Source organism: Phalacrocorax carbo, chromosome 3, assembly GCF_963921805.1.
Source record: "Phalacrocorax carbo chromosome 3, bPhaCar2.1, whole genome shotgun sequence".
NCBI lineage: Eukaryota > Metazoa > Chordata > Aves > Suliformes > Phalacrocoracidae > Phalacrocorax > Phalacrocorax carbo.
The window spans coordinates 16,725,912-16,744,982 of NC_087515.1; the positions used below are offsets into that span (position 1 = coordinate 16,725,912).

Here is a 19,071-nt window from a genome sequence, read left to right on the forward strand (position 1 = left end):
ATGGGGTTTTGCAGAAGATTAGAAAAACCTCAAACATTTTTAAAAATTGAAACATGATAATCATCATGTTATCATTAAAGAGCAATGAGAGTATTTACTTGGAAACAGTGCTCAGGGTGCAAGGACTCAAATAGGTTAATAGTGGCTTAGCTGTAGGTATGACATTTAATCTACTGACTTGTGTTCAGACTGACTACTGTACCATAAGTAAACTGAGTAATTTTAGTATCAACTAAATTAGACTTTTAAGGTTTTATTTCCAGATAGTATGTTTTTCCCAATATATGCTGCAAGTGTTTTACAAATCAATTTTACAAATAGATTCCAGTGTCTACTCAGTGGGATATTTCTTTCAATTTTCAATTTATTTCTCACATGACATATGGGTGACATTTTCAAAATGCTATTTTTGTAGGGAGCTGTCCTGTTGTCTGGCTGTGTATATGAACATAAGCACATGTATTTAGAAAATATATTCTTACTGTTCCTTCTTTTAAAATAGAGATTTATTTTGATTTGGGAACATTCTTTGGATAACCATGCATTAAGCACGTAACTTTTTTTTGTTTCAGGTAGATGAAGATGAGCCTTTGTTTCTCAGTCTTATCAATGGTCTCTTTCTGGGGTTACAGTTGGACAGTAGTACCTATGCTGAGCTTCAGGCTGCAGTAGCTAATCAGGTTGAAGAGGCAGGATTGATTAACCATCCTCCATGGAATCTTAAGCTTGTTCAGGTAAAACATTTTTTCCAAAATATTTGTAACACACACGAGTCAGAACACAACATGTTAGTAGCTAAGCCACTGCCTCACTCAAGCACCTGTGCTTCTAATATGGCCAAAACCGAAGGTTCTATGTACATCACACTAAGGAAGACCAATCCAAGGGACTTATGTTTTTATTTCTTTAAAATATTCAGAAGAAGAAAGAAATACCTTAAAGCATGCTATTAACCCAGCCTTTCCCAGATATGGTAGTGCATCTAAGTTATCTGAATGAAGCAATAAGGCACCTATGTGGGTTTCTGAACATGAGTTTCTTAGACTAGAGTAGGAACAATAGGGCAAAAGGAGGACTAGGAGGCATTTTGATGGCCAAAGCAGTATCTAAAGACTGAGAAGAAACATAGCCAGGGCACAACTCCTGCTAAGGAGGAGGAGAGAGCTGAAAGACATTTATAAGGGCAAAGAAAAAATATAAGAGGTATGTATTGCTGACTTTAATATGTTTCTGTAATGAAGAGTCTTCATGATGAGTTTGAGCAGACGTAGTAAACAAAGGTTTTTCTCACATAAGTTTTGAGAACCTATACACTGGTTGGGTAGTCACCCAGCTTACCTGTATTGAGTTGAAAAAGTTAAAGAATAAGGATGTGTAGAGTGTGTCTTAGCATATACTATGGCAAGCTTATAGAAACCTATAACAAGGTTAAGCATGCACGTGAACGTGCATGTAGATACTATAAAATGAAAGAACCAAAAATAGTGTCAGTAACAAGAATGGTACTGCCATACAAAGGGAATTGTTTCTCTCAAGGGCACTCATGATTGAAATCTTAAAGCTATAATTAGATTTAGAGACTTTCTGGACTACAGAGGATATGAAGAAGCCCAGCTACTGTCAATTTGTATTTGTAGTGCTCAAAGCTAGCATCCCTCTGAAGTGCGTTAGCCACCTGAATACTATGGAAAGGCCCAACTAAGTGGAATATGTATCCCTCTGTTACCTGCCTGCAAGAGTTTTAGTAAAAATGAGTAAGAAAATACAATCAGAATGAGAGACTGTGTAGGAAAAAATTGTTGCAAACATGCAATGCAGGTCAAAGATAACAAGAAGGGCTTCTTTAAATACATCAGCAGCAAAAGGAAGACTGGGGATACAGTGGGCCCACTGCTGAACAAGGAAGGGGCCCTGGTAACGCAGGATGCAGAGAAGATGGAGTTACTGAATGCCGCCTTTGCCTCAGTCTTTACTGCTAAGGCTGGCCCTGAGGTATCCCAGCCCCCAGAAGACAGAGAAAAAGTCTGGAGAAAGGAAGACTTAGCATTGGTTGAGAAGGATTGGGTCAGAGATCATCTAGGCAAACTGGATCCTCGCAAATCCATGGGCCCCGATGCGATGCACCAGCAAGTGCTGAGGGAGCTGGGTGATGTTCTTGCTGAGCCACTCTCCATCATCTTTGAAAGGCTGTGGAGGACAGGAGAGGCGCCTGAGGACTGGAGGACAGCAAATGTCACTCCAATCTTCAAAACGGGCAAGAAAGAGGACCTGGGAAGCTACAGGCCAGTCAGCCTCACCTCCATCCCTGGAAAGGTGATGGAGCAGTTAATCTTGGAGGTCATCTCCAGGCATGTAGAGGACAAGAAGGTTATCAGAAATAGTCAATATGGATTCACCAAGGGAAGGTCATGCCTGACCAACCTGATAGCCTTCTATGATGGAAGAATAAATGCTAGAAGCATTTATTTGTAATTTTGCTGATTGCCAAGACGAGAGTATAGCTACAATGACACTTAAGAACATTTTACCTATGGAAATAGGTTTGCATCTTTTTGAAATACAACCTCAGAATAGACTTTCTGAAACTACAGGCCTGTTCATTGGATGCACTGTCTTAAATTAGAAACTACATCACTGGCTCTTACAAACAAAGTATCTTAAAAGAAACTAGATGTAGACCAAGAAAGGCACTCCGACCTTTGTTCTTATTACCAGATTTCTGAAAATTTCCAAACTTATGTAGCTTAAAAAACAAAACTGCCATGTGATTTGTTGAATGAGAGCAAAAGATAGAACGCATTATTCCACAAAATGCGACATTCTAGCTTATGTTACTTCACAGCAACTGAAATACCACGTCTCTGTCATCAAACCACAAGTGTATTTATGGCTCCGCTCAGACTCCACCTAACGTACAGAAGGTTTTGCTCCACATTCTGCAGGCTGGATCTATATTGTCCTTTACACAGCTTCACATTGATGATCCGCAGAATTTTTGCAAGGAAGAAAACACTTTTGACCATCCTGCTTAAAGTCATGTTCGCTGTTTTATTCATGACAAAATATTTCTGGTTGCCAAACTGATCATAGGAAGATTGCTTGTGCCTTAACATATTCCATCTTCCACTGGGAATAAGAAGTTTGAAATTGTCGCGTTCATGGTGGACTTCCCCTTAGTTCAAATATGTGGTGCCTGTAGAGTTTCCTTCTGGACTGATACAAGCCTTTATTCAGCTTGCAGAGGAAGCAGCTATATATGCTTCTCCTTACAAGGTTCTGTCATCAAGGACGACTACCACTTTTTTTGTTCCTTTCAGTTGCTCCAAAAGGAAATACTTGTGAAGGCAGACCTGCCACTTCCATAGCAAGACTAAAGCTAAAATTAAAAGAAAAATAGAAAATTCAATAAAGAACTGTCCTGAACCTAAACTTATCCGCAATCCTGTAGGAAGTGTGAACCCTATGTTTCTTTCACATACTCATGTATTTTAGCACTGTAGTGATTAGCCATTCTTCTGCTGCATTGATGTTTTGCTACTATCCATTTTTCATTTTAAATAATACATAAAATTCTTTTTAAAATCTGGTAAAATTATTTTCAGTTGCTTTGAAAAGTTTAGGCAAGATTCAGTTCTGTAAACTGTTTTATAGTAAACTTGCTTAATGCTTAGGTTAGGATATGAAGGTATGTACTATTCCACAAAACACTAAAAATCAGCAAACGTATGCTGACTTCAGTTCTGGGCTATAATTTGTATGTTGAATACATTTATAATCACTGGCTGTCAAATGTGTTAAATGCAAGGAAAAATCTTCCAAAAGCATATATTTCCTAAAATATTTTTATTTTTTTAAAATAGTTGTACGAAACCTCTCTAGTACGTCATGGGTTGATGATGCTTGGACCCAGTGGATCTGGAAAAACAATGGTCATAACTATATTAATGAGAGCACTGACAGAATGTGGCCAACCTCATAGAGAAATGCGTATGAACCCCAAAGCTATTACTGCTCCTCAAATGTTTGGAAAACTAGATGCTGCAACTAATGATTGGACAGATGGAATTTTTTCTACACTGTGGAGGAAAACACTGAAAGCTAAAAAGGGTATGTAAATACTTTATGTGTGGTATCATAAAAATACCTTTTGAATCATATGTTTAAAAAACCATCCTGAATTTGCAAATGTGATTAAGTTCCTTCTTGAGAGAAACTATAGAGAATGTAGATGAGATAACAGTTCACTTCTCAAGAAAGGGCAACAGTGTAAAAATTTATTATTTCTGTAGTAAATCTTTATTTTAAAATTGTTTATTTCCTTACCACTTCAGTTTTACAGTGCAGATGTGTTATTTGGAAGCTGATAAATTGTAATTTGGATTTACTGGTATTGATTGCACTAGCTTTAAAATAATGGGGGTTTAATGTGGTTTTTCATATGTTGATTACCCATATTTATATTTCAGTATTTGGGGATTGGAATCTGAAATTCCTTTTCATAGTGATTCATTTGTAGCTGAAAAAATAAAAATATTTGTATTAAAGAAAGGGAATTCTTCTAGGGAGCCTTCCTAGAAGGAGGTTAGTTTGAAACAAAAGTTGAATTTTCTATATTGGAAATGACCATATTTTCTCTACTGGAAACTTTCTATATTCAAATCAAAGCCATAGTTTTAAAATTTGATTGCCAGACTTTAGGCATTTTCATCTATATTTATGTTTCAAAATAAAAGAAAAAAATAGGTTTTCAGAATTGATGAGTGATGCTAGTTTTCATTAACTTAAATGGGATCTGTGAATATTCAAAGCCTGTTGTTTAGTTTCCCAAAGAACCCTTATTTTAGTAACAAATGGTAACTCCCCATCCCCCCAGTGCTGCTCAGGGACAGGGGCAGGGGGAGGAGAGAGGAGTGAGAGTACATTGGGAAGGAAGAAGTTGAGTCTGGAGAAAGAAAAGGGGGTAGGGAGAAAGTGTTTTGGTTTTTTGTCTTTGTTTCTCATCATCCAAGTCTATGTTAATTGGCAATAAATTAATTTTCCCCAAGTCAAGTCTGTTTTGCCTGTGACAGTAGTTGGTTCAGTGATCTCCCTGTCTTTACCTCAACACACAAGCATTTTCACTTTACTTTCTCCTTCTGTCCTGTTGAATGAGAGAGTGGCGCAGTTTCTGTCTGACTGCCAGCCCAGGTAATCTCACTACAGATGTTCAACGTTATAAAGATATACTTGTGCCCTCATTTGCTACTAATTGTTTCTAAAATAGTTCCTTAACAAAGTGTGCAGTTTATACAGTAATGAGCATCCATGGAAATGGCAGAAATTACAAATAAAATATATTTGTATACATTATTTAAGCTCTAGACCATCTGCTGTAAACTTATTTTCTTGCTTTTTCAGCATGATGATATGAACTATATCTCTCTTGATTATTTTTCCAGGTGAAAACGTGTTTCTGATCTTAGATGGTCCTGTAGATGCAATCTGGATTGAGAATCTAAATTCAGTTTTGGATGATAACAAGACCCTCACTCTAGCAAATGGAGATCGAATTCCTATGTCTCCTACATGTAAACTGTTATTTGAGGTCCACAACATTGAGAATGCCTCTCCGGCTACAGTTTCTCGAATGGGTATGGTCTATATCAGTTCTTCTGCCCTCAGCTGGAGACCAATATTGCAAGTAAGATTATCATTGATGGCTACTCCTAACTTTACCTTGTTATACATTTTATACAGAAAAATATTGTGCTGTTTTTCAGGCATGGCTGAAAAAACGTTCTTCTCAAGAAGCTGAAGTTTTACAAAGCTTGTATGATAGAATCTTTGAACCAGCATATACATACATGAAACTAAACCTTAATCCAAAAATGGAGCTTCTGGAATGTAACTACATTATGCAGGTAAAGCAGATACTGTGTAAGTGTGTATGAATTGACTGACTGTTGTAAGAAATAGGAAAGAGAACATTTCATAGCAGTAAAATTTAATTTGAAAAGATTGTTTCCTAACAAAGAAAACCTCAAACTCAATGTTTGTTTCTTAGGCAATATAAGAGGAACTGTTAGAGATGTGCAGAAGAAAACTTTACTTCTCTTTATTGCTTCATAGGTAGGCTAGTCTTCTGTTGACTGCAATTTGCAGGCTTCAGTAGGTTTTCAGAATCATATGTGGTCTCATGCCAGTTCTTTTAATATCAAACAAATGGTGGTAAGGGTCAGTCTACCCCTACTGGCAGTGGCAACAGAGAGAGAGAATTCTAATTACCTTTTTCTCTCCAGATGTAATAGCTGTGATTCTGTCAGTCAGATCTTCCAAAGCCAATGTAGTAATTTTTGCCTGTCCCTTCCTGTCAGTTGGAATTTTACCTTGAGTGGAGTCCAAACTTTAGAGGTGATTTATTAATAATAAAATTATGTGTTTGGCAGATTTTGCAAGACTGTCAGTCCTAAACTGCATGTCTCCAGTTCATTTGTTTATGAGTCTGTTGTCATCTGCAGATTCTAAGTCTCCAGACTTCCCATTTGTCTGTGTAATCTCAATTTTATATTGACATAACAAATTCAGTAGTGCCTTTGGATAAGAGGGTAATCTTTTGGGTAACACTTCAATTTAATATTAAACTCGTCATTTTGCACCCAATGTCTCTTTACTGTTTGTCAGGGATTTAGCTTCAGATTTTCAATAGTTTGAAGTATTTTACTGCAAATTAATGGCCACAGTAAATGCTTGGAAGATTAACTGTGCAGTATCAAATGGAATTAGGATATCTATAGAATTGAAGTCCACAGGTAGAAACTATGTGACTTGCCAATTAATGATGATAAACAAGATGGACATGCTATGCACAAAATTTTGAGAGAGATAATATTTTTTCTTCTACATTTGTTATCTGTGAAACCTCTGATTCAATTTACGTTGTCTTCTTGGAAGACTTTTCCTGGGACTGGAAGTTTCTATGTTATTTTTGATTAGGGCTTGTCAGGAAGTGTGAGCAAGTCAGTGTTCTACTCATACTGCTTGGTCAGGGAAGTATTTCCCTGATTTAACCTGTATTGACTACTTCTTCCTGCAAGTGAAAATCTCTAGTAAGATTGTGTCACCAGTGTGACAGAGTGAAATAACCCTTAGTGGTTATTTCACCATGCTGGGGTTTATCTAAGGACCAGTGAGATCAGAGCTTTTACCCTACTTTATCATTTCACAGATTCACTTCCTCACTTGCTTCCCCCCTCCAATGTTACGTTCACTTAGTCTTGATTTCTCTTCCCAGCAAGGATTTCACTCATGGCGTGGGAAGGTAGGGCAAAAAAGTTGTGTTGGTGTGCTGTGCTGTGCAGCTGCTTGCAGCTACCAGGACTGGACATTACTTGACAAGGTTTCTTGGCATCATCAGGTGTTTGTCTACACGCATATCTCTGGTCTCCAGGATCTTCCCCCATTTCTAGGATCTTTCCTCTAACCAGGATCTTCACCTCCTTCTTTCTGGGCCCCTTTTTTCCAAGATCATTTCTTTTGGGGACCCTTCTTTTCCTCACCACCTCTCCTTTCCAACACCTTACAATTCCAGTTTTGCCATAAATAGTCTCTGTGCAGAAGCACTGTACCTTACCAGCCTCATGACTGGTGGTCCTGTCTTATGTCTCTTTATTAATTGTGGGATTCAGGACATGCTGCTTTTGTTTAGGTCAGGTGTTCTAAAAAATTTACATCTCAAACCAGTTGCACCTAGGAGATAGTAGGCTTGTACTTGAGTTTTAAAGTTCAGTTTTGGATGTTCACCCACACATGCACATGGACCAAATTATCTGCCATTTGTTAGCATTCACAGTTTTTTAATGTACAACAGTTTCATAATTATTTTGCATAAAAAGTTATCTCACCTTTGCTTTCCTCCTTGTAATTTCCACTGACTTTCTAACTGCATATATTCTAGTATTGTTCCTGGATGATTTGTTTCTGCTGCTTTTACTTACATGTTTTTCTTTTTGCTGTTTACCATCCTCTGGCCCACCTCGTTAGGTGGACAAATACAATTTGTTTTAGAAGATTCAGCACAGTTTTTGTTTAGGGTTATCCTGCCTTGCAAGCCTATTGGAAAAGTCAATAAACTTGTAGCTAAAGGAGATCCGATTGATACGGTCTGCATGAAGGAACAATGGTGTTCAACAAAGTTCTTTACCAGGGATTTACATGGAAGCTAAGCAGTCATAGCAGAAGATAGGAGGTTCATTTCTAGATAAATAACTGATCAGAAGATAGGAAACATGTGATTGGAGTATCAGTCCTTAGGAAGGACAGAGGCTACCACTGATCCTGAGGCACCTTTGCTGGGACCAGTGCTGTTCAAAATGTTCATAAACAGTCGGGAAAAGTTTTAGGAGAAGTTTACTGATGATACTAAATTATTCAGGGTAGTAAGGACAAAACAGCTAACCATGACGAACTGTAGACAGACTTTATGAGACTGAATAAGTAGGCAATAAAATGGCAAATGACATTCAGTGAAGATAAGTACGAAGGGAGAAAACAAACTGTTCTATGCCATGAATAGCAGACCTATGGAACATTTTGCCAAAGGGTGTTAGAGATGATGAAAGTTTATGTAGGTTCAAGACCAGTCTTGATATTTTCAGCGTGGAAAAATCCACAGAGGATTACTAAACCCAGAAAAAAATGTATTTGGTTCAGAAAGCCCCAAGCTGAAGGAGAGAATACCAGCAGGAAATACCACCCCCAGTTACCACCACAAGCCAAGAGGGTTTTTTCTTTGTTTTTACTCTTCTCTAAGTGTCTGCTTTTGGCCATTATTGCAGATGAGATGCTGGGCAAGCTGAAGTTTTCATGTGATTTGCTGCAACCATTTGTGTGTTCTTATAAGTCAGTTTAATTTTTTCTGTTTTCTTTCTCTAAAAACTTGTTATACAATATTACTGTGACCCAGAGCATCATGGGGAATTTTGAACTCAAGCTTGTATTTGAGGGAACAAAAAGATTTTGTTCAGATAAACTGGGACACAGCCTGCCCTGGATATAATTAGATAAAACAATTGTCTTCCAAGGAAAAGAAGTGACATTGTTTTAACGTTATGAAGTGTAATCAATACTGATTAATCATTTTTTTTTAAACTGCATTTTAAAGTAATCAAAAGTATTCTAACTATTAAGGTCCTTTAGGCTGCATTAAAACTATGTAGTGCTGCATTACTTCCCACTTTAAGTATGAGATCCAAGGCAGCATAAAGAATGCTAATTCCAAGAGCTGATTGAAAATCAGCTTCACAGTTAAAAAGACATATTTTGAAACAATGTGCTTGATGCTGCCTTGTATAGAATGGGAATATGAGTGATGTGGTCTAAGGAAGTCAATCATCTGGCTTCATGACCAGCATCACAGAACTCTAGATAGCAAGATTTCTGGAATCTGGAATCTAGTTCCTTAGAAACAGAGTGAAACATTCATAAAATAGGATATTTGAATCTATTTTTAACACAAAATAGAAGTTAACGTGATAGATGCATTAATGGACCATAATTAAGATAAATACATTAGCCAGATGCTGAAAATTCTTCTGTGCTTCAAGAGTAAAGAAATGGCCAGGCCCCTACTCCATTTGGAGTTCTGAATATCCCACTGAACAGTATAAAACTGCTTAAAAAACTGTTCTGTTACTGTAGCTCTTAAATGACATTTATTATATAGGCATAATTTAAAAGGATAGTTGATGGTCAAATTAGTTAAGTAATTTTGTAAATTTTATCCAGTTTTATGTAGATGTCTTTAATCTATTTTATTGGGTTTGTAGTTCTGAATTTTATGTTATTCTTTGGTACCTCTATTGCTTTTCAAATTATGATTTAAAGTTCAAGTAGATATAAATAATGCATGTGCATATATTTCTAAAAATAAAAAGTAGTTAAAGTAATATTTTCTTAATGCCTGATATTTTTAAATATTTTCAGTCTATTAATCTTCTGGAGGGTTTGATTCCATCGAAGGAAGAAGGTGGTTTATCAACTATATTTCATCTGCATAAATTGTTCTGCTTTACAATAATGTGGAGTTTAGGTGCTCTTCTGGAGTTGGACAGTAGAGATAAACTTGAAGCCTTCATTAGAGCTCATGACAACAAATTAGACTTACCAGAAATCTCCCCTGGCACTGGTCAAACGATGTATGAGTTTTATGTTACTGATCAAGGTAAGGAAAAGCACTGACATTCTTTTTTATACTGGCATTTTAAAACTAAGCATAGCTTCTTTGAAATTTAAAATTACTCCTTTAGTCCTTATTATACAGTCATATGAGCAGAGATTTTTGACGGCAATATAGCAGTAACACACATTCTGTACGCAACACCTCTGTGGAGGTGAGAAGTCAGAAACAAGGGACAGAGTGCTCCTTGGTCACATTTTCTTATTTCTTTAGTTTTTAATGTCATTCTTACAGATTTCTTTTCTATTAACTTAACCAGCCTACAATTTTTAGTTAACTTATGCTTAGGGTGGTTTAGTCTAAATTAATGTTAATATTACATTTAATTTCAGCACAGCTAGTATTTTTTGTCAAAATATCCATGTCTGATAATCAATAATAAATCCTACAGTTGATAAAACTGTAAGACTAGTATCATATTTTGAATATTATTAATATTGATATTTTGAATAGTGTGATATTTTCCACAGGGAATTTATAGTTTAAAAACACAATCACAACCAATTTAACAAAGAACTTGCTGTTTTTTCAGAGTATATTCTCACACGAATACATCTATTTCTCTTGTACCCAAATTCAGATTTTTTTTTTTTGCCAGCAATGTTGATCTAGTGTACCCATACACAATCTATATTCTCACATTCTGTAATTTTTCACCAGCAGTGTAAGAATGAGTTTCTAGGTAAACATTCTCTTGGGTTTCATCTTTAGAAAGCTATATATAAATTTAAGAAATATAGGTGTATTTTTAGTAGGATTGTTAACTAATTAGAGGTCATGATTAAATATGTCCTTTTTTAGATGCATTTTAGCTAGAGTTGAGAAAATTTATCCCTTTTTATACTTTGATGTTATGGGTGAAGTACTACAAGGATTATTTTGGCCTTTGGACTAATAAAAAAGTGAACGCGATCAAAATATTGTGAGAGATTTTCCTCTTTTTTTTTTGTCATTTCAGGTGACTGGGAACACTGGAGTAAAAGAGTTCAGGAATATGTTTATCCAACAGATAATGTTCCAGACTACGCATCTATTCTGGTTCCAAACGTTGACAACACCAGAACTCAGTTTTTGATCAACACAATTGCAAAACAACAGAAAGTAAGTACAGGATTACTTATTTAAGTATATGCCTGCTATATGAAGTAAATAGAAACGTTCTTATAAAGTAACTGGGAGTTGCAATTATTCTTCGTATTCTCTGTCTTTAGTCATTGCTTTCCAGGTGCATCATTATTTACATATTGCTCTATTTTTATTTTCTTAACACGGATCCTCTGTACTTATTTCTGTGCATGGACAAAATGTTGAATAAATATTTTATGAAATAATTTTTTTATAAAATAATATTTTATCATAAAAGTTTAACTTCAACAACCTATCATTTTTTTCAAATAAAGACATAAAACCTTGGTTTTAGACTTTACACCATATTCGTTCTTTTGATCTGTGCTTGCTTGAATAGGGAAGCAAGAAAAATAAATTTCACAAGGCAGTTCACTAAAACCCTGAAATTCCTAGCCTTTAGTCTATTTTTTTGTCTCTCATTAGGAAAGCTGTAGTTAAGAGCAGTAGCCACAACTATAGAAAAGGAGAGAAAACTCCTCACACAGCTTTAACCAATGGGACCAATCTGGTATCATGGCTTTTGACTCAGGCCACATTAAACAATAGTTATTAAAACATATATAGGCCTATTTCCAAACAAAGAAAAATCTGAAAAAATACATATTTTGCTTTAGTACAATGCTTTTAATAACCCTAGTAACTTCTTGCGGAAATCTGTGTCAGCTTGTGAAATAGAAGTCAGTGTACTCCCTTCTTAGCAGCTGGAGCCAGTATCAGAAATACCACAAGTGCATGAGCCATTACTGGAACCTGTTTTTTCTGTAAATTTCTGGGATTTGAACAGAAAACCTGTTGATTGGTTTTGTTGAAACTGTTCCAGAGACCATCACGTGGCTGTGCCTTTGATGTATCTAACACAAATTATGAATACATGCAAAATCTTTACCTTTGGAAACAAATAATTAATCTTTGTACGTTAATGCCCTGGGAGATATTGATTACATTTCCAGGTACCTTCTTTTGGCCATCATTGCAACAGAAGTAACAAACATTGAAATCTTCCAAAAAGAGTCTCTGAAACCTGACATTTCCCACAGTTCAGTGTTTTTGTGGTGTACAGTTTATACCTTCCTCTCTCTGTCTGAGAAGTTTCAGCATTCAGTGTGCAATGGGACTTGTCTATGCTTCTCTGTTGAGCAGAATGTTCCCCTCCATGGAAGCTGTCAGCTTGCTTTGTTTTCAAGCATTTTTTAAATTTGGTAAGGTTTGAGTTAATTACATACTGAACTGTGGTAGACAAGTATCTTTTTTTTTTTCCCCTTCCTCCCCTGGATCAGATCACAGCAGCATGAACTTTCTTTCCAGCTACACCTGAATTATATGTACTGGCTGAAACCAAAGCGGTGTTTTACAGGTCTGACTTGTTGGTTCTGTGAGTTTGTTACCATCATCTGTGCTATCGTGGTTAATTGATCATTCGGATGTTCAAAAACAGGTGAAGAATGAGACCATGTGGTATCATTGTGGCTCGCTGTTGGAGAGCATTAATTTACAACAGGAACAAGTCAGTCAGGAGTACTTGAGCATTTCAGATCTCCTGTAGGAATCTCCTGCATGATCAACTTCACATAATCCCTTTTGCAAACTGATTAAATTCCCTTCATGGAGTAGATATAATAATGAAGATAATACCATCTTTCAAAAACATAAGTAGGATGAAAATCTGAGCTGGAGAAAACCATGGAGGATTCTTACATGTCTGATAAAAGAGCAGGGTTCTTCTCATCTCATGAAAGTGAGCTAGATATGGGAAATTTCTATAAAAGGTTTAAGAAAAAGGAAAGAATTATTAGTGCTTTGGTTCAGCAACTTTCTGATTTAGATTCAGATTTTACCAAGATCAGAAGGGAACCAGGAAAGACTCTTTTTTCTTTCCCTCCCCTCGCCCCACCAGGAAAATGATACTTAGTACAGATTAAGCAGAAAATAAGTTATATAATATTATATATATTAATATACAATACTAAGATAAAGCAGAAATAAAATAGTTGCTATCAAAATATCAGCTTGAAACCAGATGTTTCTGCACTTTTAATTTGAATAAGCCATCAGAGAGGAGTAAAAATGCTTTGAAAAATAAAAATGTATATAGTGAGGCATACAACAAGATAGTATGAGTTGTAAGAGCCAAAAGTACCCTGGGAGATGCTTCTTAGATGCATCATCTAAGGTGAATTCTGTCTCCTTATAACTGTAGTATTTACAACAGCAGAATTTATTCTCATCAAAAGGGAGTGTGTTTCCAATAATAAAATAATCAGTAAGAAGAAACAGATTTTGGGAGAAATTCTAATATTTCCTGACTGTTCTGTGAACATCCTTAGCCAAAATCTATTTTGTCAAATCTTGATATCCTAAGTGATTTAAAGGCCCTGTGCAACAGCAATCTTATTGTTAGAAGTATTCAAAAAAAAAAAACAAAACCAAACCTGCATTCATTTCGTATTCCTCCATGGACGTTTAGAGAAAGAAGCAAGCATGTCCATGAGAGGCAGTTGATGAAATTCAGGTCGAAAAGCACAGGTCAAGTTTGGTTCCAATTCTGGAAAACATACTGCTGTCCTGGACAGGCTGGAGAGCTGGGCTGAGGGGAACCTGATGAAATTCAACAAGAGCAAGTGCAAGGTCCTGCACCTGAGGAGGAACAACCCCATGCACCAGACAAGGCTGGGAGCTGAACTACTGGAAAGCTCTTTTGAGAAGGACCTGGGAGCGCTGGTGGACAAGAAGTTGACCATGAGCCAGCAATGTGCCCTTGTGGCCCCAGTATCTGGGGCTGCATTAAAAGGAGTGTGCCCAGCAGATCGAGAGAGGTTATCCTCCCCCTCTACTCTGCCCTAGTGAGACCACATTTGGAGTACTGTGTTCAGTTCTGGGCCCCCCAGTTTAAGAAGGACATGGAACTGCTTGAGCAAGTCCAGCGGAGAGGTACCAAGATGGTCAGGGGACTGGAGCATCTCCCTTATGAGGAAAGGTTGAGAGACTTGGGTTTGTTCAGCCTGGAGAAGAGAAGGCTGAGGGGGGATTTCATCAATACCTATAAATATCTAAAGGGAAGGTGTCAGGATGATGGCACTGGGCTCTTTTCAACAGTGCCCAATGACAGGACAAGGGGCAATGGGCACAAGCTGGAACACAGGAATTTCCACTTAAATATGAGAGAAAACTTCTTCACTGTGAGGGTGACAGAGCAGTGGAACAGGCTGCCCAGAGAGGCTGTGGAGTCTCCTTCTCTGGAAATATTCAAAACCTGCCTGGATGCGTTCCTGTGCCCCTGCTCTGGGTGTCCCTGCTGAAGCAGGGGGTTTGAATGAGATGATCTCCAGAGGTCCCTTCCAACCCCTACCATTCTGTGATTCTGTGACACATGGAGTCTTTAAGGATCCAGAAGGCCTTTCTTGCTAAGTCAGTTTATAATTTATATGAACTAAGTCAGTTCATAATTAGTCTGGGGAACCTGGTAGCAAACTTAAAAGTCCAATTTACAAGAAAAGAAGGAGTAGATAGGAACCAGTGTTCCTTAAAGAAAGGATGGTGTTCTCTTGAGGAAAGTTGAATAATTGCCTGCTTTGAAAACACATAATTTTCCTTTGTTGCTGTTAATTAGGAGTAGTTCTCAGCTCCTTTTGTGAGTGGAACATAAAACACATTTCAGAGTCTCACTGTTAAATTCCTTCCTCTCCTACCAGTTTCACTGGCCTGTATAACAGGTGGCATGAGCAGTACAATACTCACTGCAAATCAATTTTATGTGTCTCCTCACACATTCAGTTTAGAGAAAAAGATTGGATCAGGTATTTTAGACAATATACGGAAATACAAAAGGAGCTACAAAAGGACTACATTTCCAGAGGTGGAAAGCAACAGTCTTCTACACATCTTATTGTTTCCTACCTTAACTGACAGTTAGCACAAAGCCATAAGTATTTCTGGGTCAGCTAAGACTTCTGTACACAGTTCAGTATCTGTTATTCTTACTTGTAATTATTATGTTGTGACTCTACAGACCTTTAGAGTATCTCTTTTAGCTTGAGAGAGGGGATATAGCTAAATCTAATCTATACTAGTAAGAGGGAACTATCCTTCTATTAAAAGCATGTGTCACAAAGAATACCTATAGCAAAGGCAAATAGTAGAAATTTTATATTCAAATTAGATGTCAGAGACTACTTTCCATTATAAAGAAAGCCTTCTTAGGGTCATCCACTACTACAGACTGCTGCAGTGAATGCGTTAGAAAGTGGAAGAAGTTAGGCAACTGGAAGAAAAACCTGTAGTACATTCTCGCTTCATCCTTTCTCTTTTGGCTCTGTCAATAACTTGTCTTAAAGAATCTGGGTGGGATGAAAAACACATACTGTGTCATCACGTATGGAGACACAGGAAGAACCTACCAGAATAATATATCATATCAGAAGTAGTCACAGACAGTATCCCTTTCTCTAAAATAGGTCTGTTACACATATTTAATGATAAGTTTTGTTACTACTTACGTGATTTAAATATCTGTTACAGGCAGTTTTGCTCACAGGAGAACAGGGGACTGCAAAGACTGTCATGATTAAGGCATATGTTAAGAAATATGACCCAGAAGAGCATTTGTCAAAATGTTTAAACTTTTCATCTGCCACAGAACCATTTATGTTTCAGGTAAAAATACAGATTTTTAAGCAATTCTTGCGTATCATTTCCTTGCTAAGTATTTAAAGTGTACTTAATTCTGATGATAAAAGAAGGGATTCAGAGGAAGAAGATCTTTTAGGCTTTATTTCTAAGTCACTTAAACACTTCAGAAAATTCCATAAAAAATAGCTTTTGCAGATCAGAATAAAATATAGTTACTCACATAGAGAGATATATATTCATGATCGCTGTGTGCTTTTTCATTATAGAATTCTAAGAATCCATTTTTTGCTGAAGACCTTTCCCTTTCATTTTAGATTAATGAAGATTTTTGCTTATACTTCTTCAGTTTTTTCCTTATTCTTTAATTTATGTAATTGGCTTCACTGCTGATAATGAAATAACGATTTCCAAGTTTGAAAACTTTCTAAACACGTCTCTGGTAGCCAGAGGGGTGTTGCAGGACATAGTCCTAAGGCTGGGGAGTTGCATAGGAATGAGTGTGATGAACAGGAGAATAGGGTTCCTGAATGACGAATCAGAGGTGAAACTACTAACAAAAAGAAGAAACCACTGGATAAGTGCTGTAGCAGAAAGCAATACGTAACACAATTTTTTCACATTTTAAATATTGTTGCTTTAGATGCAAAACAAGAACTTTGTTTAATTTTTAGAGGACAATCGAGAGTTACGTGGACAAACGCATTGGAAGTACTTATGGACCACTTGGAGGCAGAAAAATGACTGTATTTATTGATGATATCAATATGCCATCTATCAATGAATGGGGAGATCAGGTAAAGTGTTTTTTAACAAAGGCGACTTATTCTTAGATTATTGCAAATTTTTTAATGTACATAGGAATCAGTGGACCCTCAGTATTTTAATTAACTGTTAATTATTGGAAATGTTTCTGATTATGGTACAGTAATGAAGAAAAAGAGAGAGAAAATTAGATTTTCTGACAAGACATGTCAGATAACGGTGTCATATCTTACATTATCTCTACTTTATTGTATTTTTGTAAGACTAAATAAAAAGCATCACTGTACTAAAGTACCATATCATTATGTTCAAGATTGATGATCATTTGAGAGCACCAATAATTTTCTGCAAAACAGAACTGTGATACCTTGGATAAAGTAATAAAGGCTGTGTCCAAATCCAAGGGTAGCAGATTGGCTTGCAAACACCATTAAAGATTTTTGCCTTTTGATCAGCCCATCTACAACTTGGGTATGTAACATTGATATGCCCATACAGACCCAAAATCAGGCACAAGTGACTCACAGTTCCTTCCCATAGTAGGTCTGAAGTATTTCCAGCCCAGCATGCTAGATCTTCTGGAATGTCTCTTCTAACATAAAGACCAAGTATTCTTACCATTACTTTTTTTCAGTTTGCTCAGAGTAAATAACAAATTAGAAACTTGGGGTCTCTGTGCACTTTTGAATGCTCAGGCGCTCTGGTTTCTGTGAGGCTCACAGTTTGGGTTAAGGCAGCTCATAGCATTGAGCTGGTTTGTTAGTGTGGGTAGTAGGTCTGATCATGAGAGTGGGCTTGGGTGCATATTTAAATGGCAGTATGGATATAAGTGGGTCTATGTAGACTAAATAGTTCTTCACTTCAGAAAGTTTTGTTGTTTTTTTTTTTTTTAAAAAGCAAGCCAAGCATGTGTTTTTAGTATCTCTGAAGTGGAACTGGCCTTCTACCTAAATGCTGATATATATCAGTTCTTTGGTTTGCATCATTTGCTTTCATTTAAAAGAACTTTACTTTTTTAAAAAAGTTGAAAATAGCCTTAAATAACCTACAACACTGAACTCCTTGAGACCATAGTCTAGAACATGGATGGTTGTGTTTGAGGAAAAGCCCTCACAATCCCAGGCAGTGTTCAGTAATAGGAAAGATCTCCATTATGGAAGAACCTCCACTAGGTCTTCCGTTACGGTCCCAAGACATTGCTGGAATATTTTAGTAGCATGATGGTTTGTGATTGGTGCCCTGCTGCATATCATGTGGCTTTGTTAGGGTATGTGACCACATAAGGCTTGCTGAATATCTTTGGAGTAGTTGCTATGGGGGCAAACCATGGTGCCCCTTGGTCCATACAGGTGCTGTAGAATGGGATGTGGAGTGAATAACCTTTTCAGAATGAACAGTTTCCTGTTTCAGAAAAGAATTAGTTGTTTTGCTTCAAAGGAGGCCAAAGGGAGAATGGAAAAACATAGTTTGAACATCTGCAGCTGAATGTCCAGAAGCAAAATATGGATTTTTTTCTTCCAGTTCTTTGCCTTAACTTTATTGAGTCAAAAAGAATGCAAGTACATTTTGTTGATACTATATGGTAGTACAGCTCTGAAAGAATTTTCCTGCAGTTTAAAATAACGTAAACCAAGATCTCCCATATGACTAAGGAAGATAGTTTAATCTGAGTTGAGATGCAAGTGAAAACCTCTCTCTAGGGATTAGTGGTAGAGTTACAAGAAGAAATTAAATTATCAGGGTATATTTTCTTTTTTTCTTGTTTGAATTTCTAATTTGTACAAGTTATATAAACTTACAGGTAACAAATGAAATTGTTCGTCAGATGATGGAAATGAAAGGAATGTACAGCTTGGATAAACCTGGAGACTTCACTACAATTGTGGATGTACAATTCATAGCAGCAATGATACATCCTGGAGGAGGCCGTAATGATATTCCCCAGCGTTTGAAAAGACAGTTTTGTGTATTCAATTGTACATTGCCATCCAATGCATCCATAGACAAAATTTTTGGTAGTTCTTTCTCTTGTTTTAGTATAATTTTTTTTCATAATTTACTTAAAATGTATGGAAGTATGTTCTCTTTCCCACTTTCATCATGCAAATTCAGAGTACTTCCAGTGAAACAACTGAAGCCATATTACAGCAAAAATTGTGCCGTGGAAGAGAAATTAGCCCCTTTAAATGCTTGTCTTTCTAATTTTGGACAAGCGAAATAATTAATGAGAAAGTAATGGCATTTCCTGCAAGAATATGAGCTCTCCTATCACTATGTAGGTTACCATTCTCCTATCGCTATGTAGGTTACCATTCTACCTCTGCACTGTCTGAAATGCCCTC

The 19,071-nt window shown here is 36.7% G+C and overlaps 1 protein-coding gene across 1 annotated transcript in view; it reads left to right on the top strand.

The window, feature by feature from the left end:
• Nucleotides 1-19,071, top strand: part of DNAH8 (dynein axonemal heavy chain 8) — a 138,729-nt gene that overhangs the window by 62,327 nt on the left and 57,331 nt on the right. The window contains exons 45-53 of the mRNA XM_064448596.1: nt 573-734; nt 3,861-4,107; nt 5,439-5,680; nt 5,760-5,900; nt 9,961-10,198; nt 11,172-11,314; nt 15,857-15,991; nt 16,639-16,761; nt 18,531-18,744. Of these exons, the coding sequence (XP_064304666.1) occupies nt 573-734; nt 3,861-4,107; nt 5,439-5,680; nt 5,760-5,900; nt 9,961-10,198; nt 11,172-11,314; nt 15,857-15,991; nt 16,639-16,761; nt 18,531-18,744 (1,645 nt within the window). The remainder of the gene's footprint in view (nt 1-572; nt 735-3,860; nt 4,108-5,438; nt 5,681-5,759; nt 5,901-9,960; nt 10,199-11,171; nt 11,315-15,856; nt 15,992-16,638; nt 16,762-18,530; nt 18,745-19,071) is intronic.